The following is a 15,176-nucleotide window of genomic DNA, read 5'->3' as shown; positions in this document are numbered from 1 at the left end:
ATATCATTAAGATCAGAAAATTCAAAGTTTTGGTAGATTTCTTTCGAATCAGAGGAATTATTATTTTTTTTTTTGGTTAAAAAATAAATTACTTTCACTTCTATTGTCCATTCCTTAAAATGATTGTATCGCTGTAGTTTCCTAGATGTAAATCCACTGAGACCCCAGTGTTTATCAAAAAGTGCTCAATGACAAGCAGAGCGTAATTCTAGTATATTTATTTCTACAAATATTACTGACTACATATGTGCATACATGTTTATGCTACGATTACTTTAGAAAAGCAGCGTCATCGAGTCGGATCCTTACAATGTAACTGGATTTTAAAAAAATCATATTTTTATACGTTACAGAAATATACATAAACTGAAATATATTGCATAAAAGAATGACTATTTAAAAATCTAGTTTCATTGTTAAGATCCAACGACGCTGCATTTCTAAAAGAATTGCAGCAGAAACAGGTATGCACATATGTAGTCAGTAATGTTTGTATAAAGAAATAAACATTATATATATATATATATATATATATATATATATATATATATATATATTATGCACAATGTACACATATACAGAGACACACTGAAATGAGTCCACATTTAAATATATGAACTTCTATAGGATATTTTTTTTAGCCGCCTTATTTATATTCCAAAGTATTTGGCTGAATTCTTCTTATCACAGTTTTTTGGTTTTCCGGACGTTATGTCTCCTTCTAACCTGATCCAGATTACGACAGTCCCTGCAAAGGGCAAACTTCCCATGCGCAGCAACGTTTACATCGGTCCTCATCCTCGTAGCATCCGGACCGATCAGAGCAAGATCGTTTTTTACCTGTAGGGATGGGATTCTTCTTCACTGGCGATACACGTGCCTGTAGAAGCCAGCTCACCTTGTTCTGCAAAAATGATCGCAACCCTGGTGGTAAGTCAATTACTTTGAGCACGTCGAGATGCGGAGGGATGAATCGGCGAAGGGCCTGGCAGCAGGTGAACTGTAACGAGGTCGGAAAGGAACGGCACTTGACCACTTTCATCCCACTCCGAGCAGCGGTCGAGGATACCACAGGGTAAAGACTCTTGCCCTGTAGACCCCGATAAGCAATACCTGAAATAGAGGCAGAAAATCATTTGTTATAGAAAAGAAAGGATTTCACCAGCTTTTTTTTTTTTTTTTTTTTTTTTTTTCAAATTAAACAATCAATACAAGAGAGAAAAAATTTAAACTGGAAGAAGTTTAAAATCATGATAATGAAAAGTTGACATTCAATCTATTAACATCCATGGCCCTTTTTCGGACCCGAAAAATAATAAACCATTATTTCAGCAACAAATGTATTTTTTTAAGAGATATCCACAATCATAAAAATTGGAATGTCTTTCAAACATTACTCATAATGTGTGATGCATATTGGCAACACTGGTGTCTCAGTATACTGTGAAAACTTAGAGTAGAAAGATACAATCAGTTTCATTTAATATTCAATCCAAATTGTTTTAGTTAATAACTTTTTTTTTTTTAATTACATTTTCACCCCAAACAAGGCACATTGCCACTTTGGTGTAGGGGGCAGGGGCAACTACTGGGGCACTATGCTGGGATTTGGGCAGCAAGATGTTGGTTCACGTTACACTTGAACTTTTGCATGTCAGTACAGTTAGGGAAGCAGGGACCTGGAATGGAATTCCAGAGTCTAGCGGTTCTGGGGAAAAAACTACTGGAGTAGAAAGATCTTTTACATTCAGGGATCTCTACTGTGTGGGGGTGGGATTTAGCTGCCTGTCGGGTTTGTCGAGGGTGTCTACGTCGTGAGGGCACAAGTGTCTGCAGTTCGTCATACAATCAACACAAATTTTTTATATATTTTGTACTAGCGGGGGTACCCGGCGTTGCCCGAGTGTTTGTTTCCGGGACGGGGGGGGGGGGGGGAGTTTTAAAAAATGTTATGGTAGGTAAGTAGGAAGGATCAAACCCGGAGTCATGAGTAAAAGTAGGAAAATAAAGTGTGAAAAAGACAAAAAAAAAAAAAACATTTGCAACGTTAACAGTTCGGCCACCAAGAAAAGTCCATTCCAGTTGTTTAGGAAAAAAAAAAAAAAAAAAACCACTACGGTAGGTCGGCGCTAACGTGAAAATATAATGTGAATTGTCCAGCACGCTAACCACTACGCCACAGAGCACTGCAGCTTAGTTTAGTGATTTTAAATAACTTCACATGAAAGAACTACGAAGCCAAACCGGTGTTCTCTTCACAACTGTTCCTTGTGAACGATCCCCAAACGGTGTTAAGTGGTGGCAGGGGGAGGAGGAATTTATTAGAGAGAAAATATTTTACCACTTCCATTGATCTTAACCGATTTTGGCCGTGACTTCTCAGCAGAAAAAGTATAGAAATCTAAGATTATCGAGGAATTTGAGAAATAATAAGCCTATAACACACCTCAGATATTGTTCTGCCGTTTGTGCATATTATATTTGCATGAAATATCTTGATTTTTAATCCTATTAATGTCAAAATCAGACGTGAAAAAATGAGTTCATTTTATTTATATAGAGATAAATGTAAGTAGCTCTTACAAATGAATGCTCCAACTTGTCTATAAACTCAGGTAAATCTTTAAAACTAATTTTGCTGAAATATAATTTTGTATTTACAAAATATTTTAGTAATAAATTAAAAAGAAAAAAAAAATGAAAAATGGACACTAATGGCACAATCATTACCCCAAAGCCATTTTTGTTTGTTAGAAAATGTTACTGTTTTTTTTTTTTGTTTTTTTTTACTTGAACAGTTGATGTGATAATAAGATTGACCTCCCTTCATTCTACTGCACCTTTCTATTTCACTTTGGATTTCCTTTTCTCTGCTCTCAATTATTCTTTTTGTCTCTTTTTGCATTCAGTCTGGCTTAAAAGATCAGCATAACTTTTACCAGTACTGCTACGATCAGATATCATGAAAGAAAAAGTCCTAAGTTTTTTACACTAGTATAAAATCAAAAGTTAAAATCTTAATAACGTTATTTTATAAGACTTGTGAAAAGGGATTGAAAGAAAAGTAATTATTATGGACTAGCAGGACCTACATCCTGGTGTTGCCTGGGAAAATATAAAAGAATGCCTTGTATATAAATAAATTTATAAAAAATAAATATCACACTTTAGTTGTGAAGAAAAAGGAAAATCGACTTTACTTTATTAATATAGTAAATGAATAAAGTTAATAATGATAAGATTCTACCGTTTTGCAATGGCAGCATAAAAAATAAAAGACAACCCTTCACAAAACCTGTCTCCTGAAACTTGTGATTTACTTTCAAAGTTGATTTCACAAAGTTTAATGAGGTAAAATAGAATATGGCAGCAAACTAGCAGGCATAAAAATATTCTACTCAGCAATACAGTAACTTACGATAAGGGAGTTTGATTTACACTAAAAATCAATCGAACATGTATCGTAGGATCACAACTCTGACAATTCAGGAAGTGTTTGTACACTTTTAGATTTCTAGAAGAAACAGATTTCTTTTATGTTTCTCAAGTTTTGAGATGAGAATTGATGATTTAGATTATTTGCATTATTCGGTCTGCTGTTCTCATCTTCAGTGTTATTCGCACAACACTTTGGTCGATGTAACCTCTTATTATATCTTGCACTCCTGTGCTATAATCGATAAAATAGTAAGTAAAATTCAGTTCGAAGTGACACTGACAATTTTCCGGAAGTTGAAGGTTCAATCCTCAGCGCGGGTGATATTAAGAATACAACTGCGAATTTCTTAAGATGTCTAACTGGTCATGGCTGACAGAACAAGAGCATGCCACCCCCATGGATTAAATAAAGGGTTCTGTTCGAGATTCTATACATATTCCTGAGTTCAATAAGATACAGCTAAAGAAGGTCGAAGGTTACATCAGCCGAAATGTGAAAATAACAGTCAAAATGAGAACAGTTGTGTGAATAATCCAAATAAAAAAAAGATTCTTTTTGTTCACACAAAAAAAGCTTGTTAACAGAAAATGTGAACTGCCTCACAAGAGAGATCGAACATAGCTTGATTGTTTAAAGGAAGCTATTCAAGTTGTTGAGAAGTTTAGTTACCTTGGCGATTTCATTGAAGAACAGGGTGAAGGATATGCTAGTGTCATTGCAAAAAATATAAGTGGATGGAATAATTTCAGAGAATTTCTGTCATTACTAACAAGCAGAGCATTACCACTGTTGACCAATGGAAGAATCTATCAAGTATATGTATGTAGTGTGATGATGTATGGAAGTGAAAACTGACTAGTGATAGTTGAGGACATGTGTTGCATGGAGAGAAATGAGATGAGAATGATACGATGGATGTGTAATGTGAGTTTTAAAAAAACAGGCTTAGATCTGATGAGCTCAGAGGAAGATTAAATCTGTACAATATAGGGAGATTTGTGCAGAACAAGAGACTATGATATGGCTGTGTTGAAAGAAATGGATGAGAATTCTTTCGAACAGCTGAGGTAGCAGATTCAGTTCATAGGGGAAAGCTAAGGAAAACATAGGAGGAAAGTGATAAAAATGGACGAGGGAAAGAGGGATAAATAAAGACTTGGACAGAGATAGGTTGGTTTGGAAGTCAATTTCTTAAAGTCGTTTAATGCATGCTAGCCTGTTAAACCAGATATGATGATGATCTGTACAGTGACCAGCACGCACAAAACTATCGAGTTGATCAGGGGTCACAGCACTATTTTTTTTTTTAGTGGGCCTTATAACGAAAGAAAGACGAATGTCAACTGTATAAGTATTCTGTACATGCAAGCTAGAACAAAAGCTTTGGAGTGCATTCCATGATAATCATTGCCGAGTGACAAATGCAATGCATACAAGAGCAGCAAAGGCAATCCACATATTGATTTACAAAAGTTATTAAAAAAGGTGACGTTAGTAAAATATGGTCACATGAGATTTAGTATGCAGCACATATCTGAATCTTTATAAACTAAGCAGTTAAAAAGGTTATGATTTGTGAAACTGCTGTTTATTTTTCAGGAACGTCTTGCACCTATTTACCTGTCCTATCAATATCACCACAAGAACAAAGTTACGCATAAAGTTGGTTGGTAATCTGGAGAAAATCCAGCTTTAAAAAAAAAAAAAAGAAATGGAAGGTACTCTGGATTGGAACAAAAAATTTTCTTCAGTCTAGAATGATTTCTCCTTCACTTATTGAGGACAGAAAAGATGAAATGTAGGATCAGAACAGATACTACACTTTGCTCCCATTGTTTTATGTTAATCCCGAGTTGTTTCGTTTTTGAATGCCATGTTGTTAACATGCATGTCATTTTTTGATAAATTACTATAATGGAATGAAAACTAAATATATCTCTATTTATCTAAAGTTAGGTACGTATATACTTTTATATATTTCTATTTATCTAAAGTTAGGTATGTATATATTTTTATATATCTATTTATCTAAAGTTAGGTATGTATATACTTTTATATATCTATTTATCTAAAGTTAGGCACGTATATACTTTTATATATTTCTATTTATAGGATTTGCTCCTAAATCAATTAAATAATCATTAATTTTGGAACACATCTGTTACGAATAAGGATGAGTAACTTCGGCTATTCTTTCATGAAAATTTGGATATCTTTGAATTTTGTGAAATTTTAACAATAGGTAATAGACATCAATTAATAAATATTGCCCAAATTTCTGTTTCTTTGAAATATTTTTAAGGAGCTTTTAGGGAGCATAACATGTGCACAATCTCGTTTCAAAATTCACACATTTCCTCAGTCCAGAAAGATTTCTCCTTCACTAGCCAAGGACAGAATAGATTATCAGAATATATACTACACTCTGATCCTAGTCACAATGAGAGCATAATATTCAAATGTAATCACATCATATTACATATGTTTATCACGTAAATGAAAGTATCACCAGGTGGACTGAGCGAATCCGATAGAAACCAGGGAGTGGAGGGGGAGGGTAGTTTAATGACTGCTGGAATAAATATTTGTTACCTTAGTAACAACCCATGATCAAAGGGACGTAACTGCTTGTAAATTATAATAGTTATTCTCTTTACTAATAACCAGCATTATGCCTCTTGCTTTGCGTAACTCTGAAAAGCAAAGAAAATAGATTGGAGCGTCAGATTGATAATATGGCTATCATGAATGGATCTTTCTCACATATATGCTATTTTATCCCTCCACGACAGATACAACACCGATTTTAGGGCACCCGATAGTCTGGCACCAGATAAAATCAGGAAAGGGAACTTGATAATCATGCAGTCATAATCAGCCGTTCAGTAAATTAGTCTTTCGACTAATTTACTGAACGGCTTAATAAATGGCTGTGTAGCATGCCATCAATTTGTTTACACCGTGCCTGCTGTTTGTAGTCTCACATTATTTGCAGATTATATGCATATTTGATTAAATTTAATTGTAGTTATAACTTCATATGCAAATTCAAGTAGTAGCCATGGTGTTAAAAATAAACACTGTTTATTTATTCGCTTACATTTAATGCTGGTTTCAGTTTCTAGCAATCCCTCGTGGTTTACATATCTAGTAGGTGTATAACGAGTAGGCTAACAAGCTGCACGTGCATCGTACCTCTCTTGTGCTGCATGTGAGATGACAACACAAAAATAGTGAAGAAATGATGAATGTGAGATGACACCACAAAAAATAGTGAAGAAATGATGAATGTGAGATGACACCACAAAAATAGTGAAGAAATGATGAATGTGAGATGACACCACAAAAAATAGTGAAGAAATGATGAATGTGAGATGACACCACAAAAAATAGTGAAGAAATGATGAATGTGAGATGACACCACAAAAAATAGTGAAGAAATGATGAATGTGAGATGACACCACAAAAAATAGTGAAGAAATGATGAATGTGAGATGACACCACAAAAAATAGTGAAGAAATGATGAATGTGAGATGACACCACAAAAAATAGTGAAGAAATGATGAATGTGAGATGACACCACAAAAAATAGTGAAGAAATGATGAATGTGAGATGACACCACAAAAAATAGTGAAGAAATGATGAATGTGAGATGACACCACAAAAAATAGTGAAGAAATGATGAATGTGAGATGACACCACAAAAAATAGTGAAGAAATGATGAATGTGAGATGACACCACAAAAAATAGTGAAGAAATGATGAATGTGAGATGACACCACAAAAAATAGTGAAGAAATGATGAATGTGAGATGACACCACAAAAAATAGTGAAGAAATGATGAATGTGAGATGACACCACAAAAAATAGTGAAGAAATGATGAATGTGAGATGACACCACAAAAAATAGTGAAGAAATGATGAATGTGAGATGACACCACAAAAAATAGTGAAGAAATGATGAATGTGAGATGACACCACAAAAAATAGTGAAGAAATGATGAATGTGAGATGACACCACAAAAAATAGTGAAGAAATGATGAATGTGAGATGACACCACAAAAAATAGTGAAGAAATGATGAATGTGAGATGACACCACAAAAAATAGTGAAGAAATGATGAATGTGAGATGACACCACAAAAAATAGTGAAGAAATGATGAATGTGAGATGACACCACAAAAAATAGTGAAGAAATGATGAATGTGAGATGACACCACAAAAAATAGTGAAGAAATGATGAATGTGAGATGACACCACAAAAAATAGTGAAGAAATGATGAATGTGAGATGACACCACAAAAAATAGTGAAGAAATGATGAATGTGAGATGACACCACAAAAAATAGTGAAGAAATGATGAATGTGAGATGACACCACAAAAAATAGTGAAGAAATGATGAATGTGAGATGACACCACAAAAAATAGTGAAGAAATGATGAATGTGAGATGACACCACAAAAAATAGTGAAGAAATGATGAATGTGAGATGACACCACAAAAAATAGTGAAGAAATGATGAATGTGAGATGACACCACAAAAAATAGTGAAGAAATGATGAATGTGAGATGACACCACAAAAAATAGTGAAGAAATGATGAATGTGAGATGACACCACAAAAAATAGTGAAGAAATGATGAATGTGAGATGACACCACAAAAAATAGTGAAGAAATGATGAATGTGAGATGACACCACAAAAAATAGTGAAGAAATGATGAATGTGAGATGACACCACAAAAAATAGTGAAGAAATGATGAATGTGAGATGACAACACAAAAAATAGTGAAGAAATGATGAATGTGAGATGACACCACAAAAAATAGTGAAGAAATGATGAATGTGAGATGACACCACAAAAAATAGTGAAGAAATGATGAATGTGAGATGACACCACAAAAAATAGTGAAGAAATGATGAATGTGAGATGACACCACAAAAAATAGTGAAGAAATGATGAATGTGAGATGACACCACAAAAAATAGTGAAGAAATGATGAATGTGAGATGACACCACAAAAAATAGTGAAGAAATGATGAATGTGAGATGACACCACAAAAAATAGTGAAGAAATGATGAATGTGAGATGACACCACAAAAAATAGTGAAGAAATGATGAATGTGAGATGACACCACAAAAAATAGTGAAGAAATGATGAATGTGAGATGACACCACAAAAAATAGTGAAGAAATGATGAATGTGAGATGACACCACAAAAAATAGTGAAGAAATGATGAATGTGAGATGACACCACAAAAAATAGTGAAGAAATGATGAATGTGAGATGACACCACAAAAAATAGTGAAGAAATGATGAATGTGAGATGACACCACAAAAAATAGTGAAGAAATGATGAATGTGAGATGACACCACAAAAAATAGTGAAGAAATGATGAATGTGAGATGACACCACAAAAAATAGTGAAGAAATGATGAATGTGAGATGACACCACAAAAAATAGTGAAGAAATGATGAATGTGAGATGACACCACAAAAAATAGTGAAGAAATGATGAATGTGAGATGACACCACAAAAAATAGTGAAGAAATGATGAATGTGAGATGACACCACAAAAAATAGTGAAGAAATGATGAATGTGAGATGACACCACAAAAAATAGTGAAGAAATGATGAATGTGAGATGACACCACAAAAAATAGTGAAGAAATGATGAATGTGAGATGACACCACAAAAAATAGTGAAGAAATGATGAATGTGAGATGACACCACAAAAAATAGTGAAGAAATGATGAATGTGAGATGACACCACAAAAAATAGTGAAGAAATGATGAATGTGAGATGACACCACAAAAAATAGTGAAGAAATGATGAATGTGAGAAGTGTGAAGGTTGAGTTTGTCCTAAAAAGCAAATATTACTTCCGTTATAGTTCAAAATTGAATAATTTGATTTGAATTTATCACACTTTTTTGCTCTTTTTGGCCCAATCATGGTGCCTGGGTGTCCTAAGAAATTATGGTACTTTCAGGGTACTCCCCTCAACCACTTTTCATGATTGCAATTCAATCATCCAAAGCAACATGCTTCCCCCCTGTCGGACTCGTCAATATTGGGAACACCTGTTTCTTCAATTCTGCAATGCAAAACTTTTCTTGTGACCTCTTTTGAGCTCATGGGAACGCTGAATCCCAATGAAAATGGACAAATGGTGCAGTTTCACCTCTTAAGACATATATATTTGAATTCGGCATCATGGAAAACCACTATATAGACATACATATAAAGTTTTTGAGCAATATGAAAAAAGAGCTCCAAAAAGGCATGTTTTTTAGCCCTAAAAGTTCCTGTAAACTGTTTTTGACTACTATTTGGGGGGGTATGAGACCAGTGGATTCATCAATCATTTTTATAACCACCGGCTGTGCTAAACAATGAATGAAAACCTTCCAAAGTTAGTATGAAAATTGTTGAATTCCGGATTCAATCAGTTCGCCGCTAAATACGTCACGGACCGCATTTGATTCTTGGCAGTGAAACTTTTAAAGCAAGATTTGTTGAAAAAGGTTTTTCACAAATTTCTGGAGTGGAATATTTTGCAACATTTTCACCAACAAAAAATTTAACGTCAATTAGAATTTTATTACAACTTGTCACTCAATACAATTTAAAAATACATCAAATGGATGTAAAAAATGCTTATTTAAATGCTCCGATTGACTGTGAAATCTATATTTACCCTCCAGAGGGATTTAAAATGAAAAATAAAAATTGCGTATGGAAATTGCATAAATTCTTATATGGACTAAAACAAAGTGCACACAATTGGAATTTAACACTCCATAATTATTTAATAGAACAGGAATTCAAGCAATGTCTCGTGGACGCATGTATGTATACCAAAAATATAGGTAATAAATTGTTGATTTTGATTTTTTGGGTTGACGATATATTACTTGCCTCAAACTGCGACAACACTTTAAAAGATGTTAAGAATAAATTAAATAAAAAATTTAAAATGGCCGATCTTGGACGACTGTCATGGTTCCTCGGTATAAAATTTACTTGTGAAAATGAAACTATAACTATGAACAAATCACGATACATTGAAAAAATTCTGCTCAAGTTCGGAATGCAAGATTGCAAACCACATTCAACTCCTGTCGAAATGGGCATAAATAAAAATATGGGACTGAAACAAAATCCATAGATAATCGAATATACAGGGAAATGGTAGGGAGTCTCATCTACTTGATGACTGTAACTAGACCTGACATATGTTACACTGTAACAAAGCTATCTCAAAACTTATCGAAACCGACAATTAAAGACCTTAATCGTGCAAAACAAATCCTTCGTTACCTAAAAGGAACCAAGGAACAATCTTTAATATTTAAAAAGTCTATATATCCTCTAAATTTAGAAGGATTTTCAGATTCAGATTGGGGTAAAGACTGGACCTATGATCTCTTGGAAAACTAAAAAGCAACAAATTGTTGCCCTTTCTACTTGTGAGGCAGAATATGTGGCCCTAACCCATTCCGCACAGGAGGTAATTTTTCTGAACACCCTTTTAAAATCTATTTAAAAACCAGATCTAAGTAAAAAACCTATAGTAATTTATTGTGACAATCAAAGCAATATCTTATTAGCAAATAATTCTATGATTCATCAAAGGCATATTGAATTTTATAAGGGATGAAATAAGTAAAAAATCTATTAATCTTACTTATGTGACGTCTGAAAATAACATAGCCGACATTTTCACTAAACCTATAAAAAGAATAAAATTAAAACATTTTATAACCGAACTTTTTGGAATCTAATTATGAATAAATCTCTTTTCAGAAACCCAAAAAGAGAAGCATGAACAGTCAAAATCACAAAAAAAAAAAAAAAAAAAAAAAAAAAATGTAAATTGTCCCAGGCACGACGTTAAACTGCAACCATTTCTACCTTACTAACCAAATTAACCAACTAATACCTAACATAATGTTTCCAGTTTTTGTTTAAAAAAAAAAAAAAAAAAAAGTCACTTGTTAAAAACTTGTAAATTTCCTTTTTGTCAAATAATTTATTTTTGTATCTTTTTTTTGGCAAACATTTGTTAAAAACAAAATGTATATTTGAAAAGTGTTTATTTTTATATGTATCAAAAAAAAAAAAAAAACTCAATGTGATTAAAAAAAAATGGCTTCTTTTTGCACACATTATACCAATATATTAACCATTTCTTTTGACCAATGAGAATAAAGACAAATTCCCCCAAAACAAAAAAACAAAAAATATTTATTGGTTAATTTTTATTTGTTCATTTATTTGTTTATTTTTATTTTTATTTATTTATTTCATTTTTCTCTCCTTTTCTCAAGTCAAACCAAAATTGAATTCGAAAGGATTTTTCCATTATATCAAAAAAGGGTGTGTGTAAACTGTTTTTGACAACTATTTGGGGGGGGGGTATGAGACCAGTCGATTCGCCATCTTGGTTACTGCCAATTACAGTAAAGATCTGATCTGAACTACGCCGCCATCTTTGTTCAACATAATGTCACAATACTTAACAGTTCCAGAGGGATGCGAACCAGAATTTTGCCAGCATCACCCATACTGAATTTATATTAAGAACAATGGCCAAGTTTCAGGAAAATTTAATGGATGGATCAAATGCTATGGAGCAAAAGTGTCATTCTTTGGCCATTTGGGGGCATTTTTTTTTACCTCTTTTAAGCTCCTAGGGATGCTGAATCCCAGTGTAAATCGATAACAGTGTAGTTTCAGGCCTCAACACATATATATTTGAGTTAACCATCATGTAAAACCACTATATAGTCAGACATATCAAGTTTTTGTTGAGAAACATGAAAAAAGAACCACAAAAAGGAGCGTTTTTATCACTAAAAGTCTACAGGGATACAAACCAGAATTTTGCCAGGGTTACCCATACTGGATTTATATTAAGAACAATGGGCTCCACATTTTGGCCAAGTTTCACAAAAATCTAATAAAAGGATCAAAAGTTATGGGGCAAAACGTGTCATTTTTGGCCATTTGGGGGCATTTTTGACGTCTTTTGAGCCCCTATGGACACAATGGGAATTTTTGCAAAAAAATTTTTTTTTACTGTGCACATTTATTTAATGAAATACAATTTGCTGCAAAATTTCAGGAAAAACTAATGGACAGTTATTTGGCATTCGTCTGGACATAACTGAAAACATAGGTCCCTCTCTGATAAATCAGGGGACCAATAAGTGTGTTGGTGAATTATTAGCGAGGTGAAATCAGATGGTCTCGCAAAAGTAAAACTCTGTAAAAAAAGATTCCTGAAAATCAGTTTTACACTTGTATTATTAATATGTACATTTATTTACCATGTATAGATTTATTACTAGTGGAGATTTGGTATCTGCCCGAAACTGAAAACATACTATTACTTCTATTACTAATAGAAAATTGGTATTTGTCTGTTGAAACTATACTATTACTAATTTTCATTGTAGTATTTGCTCTATTGTTGTGATACCACCCTTTCAGGAATCATCTCCCTCCTTTTTAGCAGGGGTGGGGGTGAATGGTAGTGTAGCAACTGTTCTGTGAACATAAAACCATTCTCTCAGGTATTAATTCTTTTTTTTTGGGGGGGGATAATGTAGTGTGTTCTGTTGTCAAGAAACTATTCTCCTAGGCATTATCTCCTCCTTTGGAGGGCAGTATAATATGTTCTATTCTCCTGAGACCATCCTCTTGGGCATCATCTCCTCCTTTGAGGTTAACAGTGTAGTATATGCAGTTCGTCATATATATATATACTAATAAAAATATATGACTAAAGGAAGCATATTTTTTACTAGTTAAATAATAAATGTTACATGTTTATTAATGTTACGTGTATGCTGATGTTACATCTAGGTTAATATTACATATAAACACATAATGAAATGGAATTGTGAGCTATTTATCCCACAACTACCATATTCTGCTTTAACCATTAAACAAAATTATACCAATACTAAATGGATGAATTTTATTAAAAACTGTGTACCTATCCGGTAGACTATTTTCTTTATTTGTTAATCCTTCTCTATTTTTTTAAATTATTGTTTTTTTTGTTTTTTTTATAAAATTATTTATTTATTTTTTAATAAGATTTTGAAAGTTAAAACTCATTATCATGGTATCATTTGGTTATTAGATTATTGATTAAACCACATTTTTACAAAACTAAAATTAATGTCTGTTAAAATAATGTTTTAAGTTTTATTTATGTCATTATTGTGGTTTCAAATCTTTCAATATTTTTTATACATTTGAAATTTATTGGCAATTTCAACTCAGTTTAAGTGGGTTTCTATTTGACAATTTATAAGCTTCCAAATTTTTCATAAAATTAAAAGGATCACAAAATAATTCTTTTTTTTTTTTCAACTATTGAAAAAATATGAAAAATACACAAATTATTTACAAAGAAATCGATATGCATTCTGGTGGGTTTAATTTTGAGATTTAATTAATTTCAAAAGAAGATTTTTAAAGATTTTAAATTATGTTATTGCATTCTTTTTTTTATTTCAATGGATATTTGATCAATAGTAAATAAAAAATATAATTATCAAAATGTAATTATCAAAATTACATTGACGTGAGAAATACATGCTAAGTTGTTCATAATTTTATTAATATAGAGATTTCTTTATAATTTCAACATTAAGGTGTTGGTTCAGAATCATCAAGAAGTTATCTCTCGTTTCCCTGGAATCCGTACTAACCAACAAGAGAATTCAATATTCTATTTACGAGAAACAAAAATCTCTAAATTCCACCATCATGCAAATCTAGAACTCAATATTCTCTCTTTTTCAGAGCAAGCCAGGTTCATCTGGCATGGGATACACAACTAACATTGTTGCTATCAGATCCCTTTTCTGATCGCAGCATCACAAACATCCACAAGAAAATAAACCATATTTACTTGTATATTATCCATTGCAGATCTCTTTCTATTTGTTTACCCTAGCAACACATGTACTTTAATTGTGCGAGGGTAATTAACAATTTGATTTTTACTCCCTTTATGCATCATTTCTTGTAAATCCTTATTATGTTCGCTTTTGGCAAATCATCTGTGAGAATAAATGTGTGTGTGTGTATATATACATATATATATATATATATATACATACATGTAAATTAAACTGTTTCTTAATTATTACCTCTTATTCATTTTTCTTTTAACCATTATTTTTCATCCACAATAATACAATACACAAAATGGTGGCCAACTGTTTAGAAAGAAACGCAAACACATGGTCACTACAAAACACACAGATATAGAACATCAAATATTTAAAGGATTAAAAAAGGTTTGGAATAAAAACAAACATTGATTTTTGGTTATTGTCCAGAATCCTCCCAATATTAACAAAAAGAACAAATCTGTATGATATTTGTTTGTACCCATGATGGAATGAAAATATCATATTCCAAAAATCATGTAAACTGATCTAGTAGTTTTATTTTTAACTAAGAAAATCAATCCTGGCCCATTCCGTTTTTTTAGGATATGATGTTTATATATTTTTTAAGGCTTGATAATTATTTTTTGTATTATTTGAACTATTGTTCTCATCTTGGCTGTTTTTTTCCACAATGTTTCGGTCGATGTAACCTTTGAGTGTGAATGCACCTGAAGATGGTCGGAGGTTATATCGGCCGAAACGTTGTGGAAAAAAAACAACCAAGATGAGAGCGATAGTCCAAATAA

At 32.5% G+C, this 15,176-nt stretch overlaps 1 protein-coding gene across 1 annotated transcript in view; it reads right to left on the bottom strand.

The window, feature by feature from the left end:
- Positions 1 to 564: 564 nt before the first annotated feature.
- The window catches only part of LOC145292977 (SPRY domain-containing SOCS box protein 3-like), a 39,783-nt gene continuing 25,171 nt past the window's right edge, over positions 565 to 15,176 (bottom strand). The window contains exon 4 of the mRNA XM_080139217.1: positions 565 to 1,113. Coding sequence (XP_079995343.1) covers positions 737 to 1,113 — 377 coding nt within the window. The 3' untranslated portion in view covers positions 565 to 736. The remainder of the gene's footprint in view (positions 1,114 to 15,176) is intronic.

The sequence above is a fragment of the Euprymna scolopes genome, chromosome 14, assembly GCF_053919585.1.
Source record: "Euprymna scolopes isolate OS-2025 chromosome 14, ASM5391958v1, whole genome shotgun sequence".
NCBI classification, from domain to species: domain Eukaryota; kingdom Metazoa; phylum Mollusca; class Cephalopoda; order Sepiida; family Sepiolidae; genus Euprymna; species Euprymna scolopes.
This window is presented reverse-complemented; position numbering and strand designations above follow the sequence as displayed.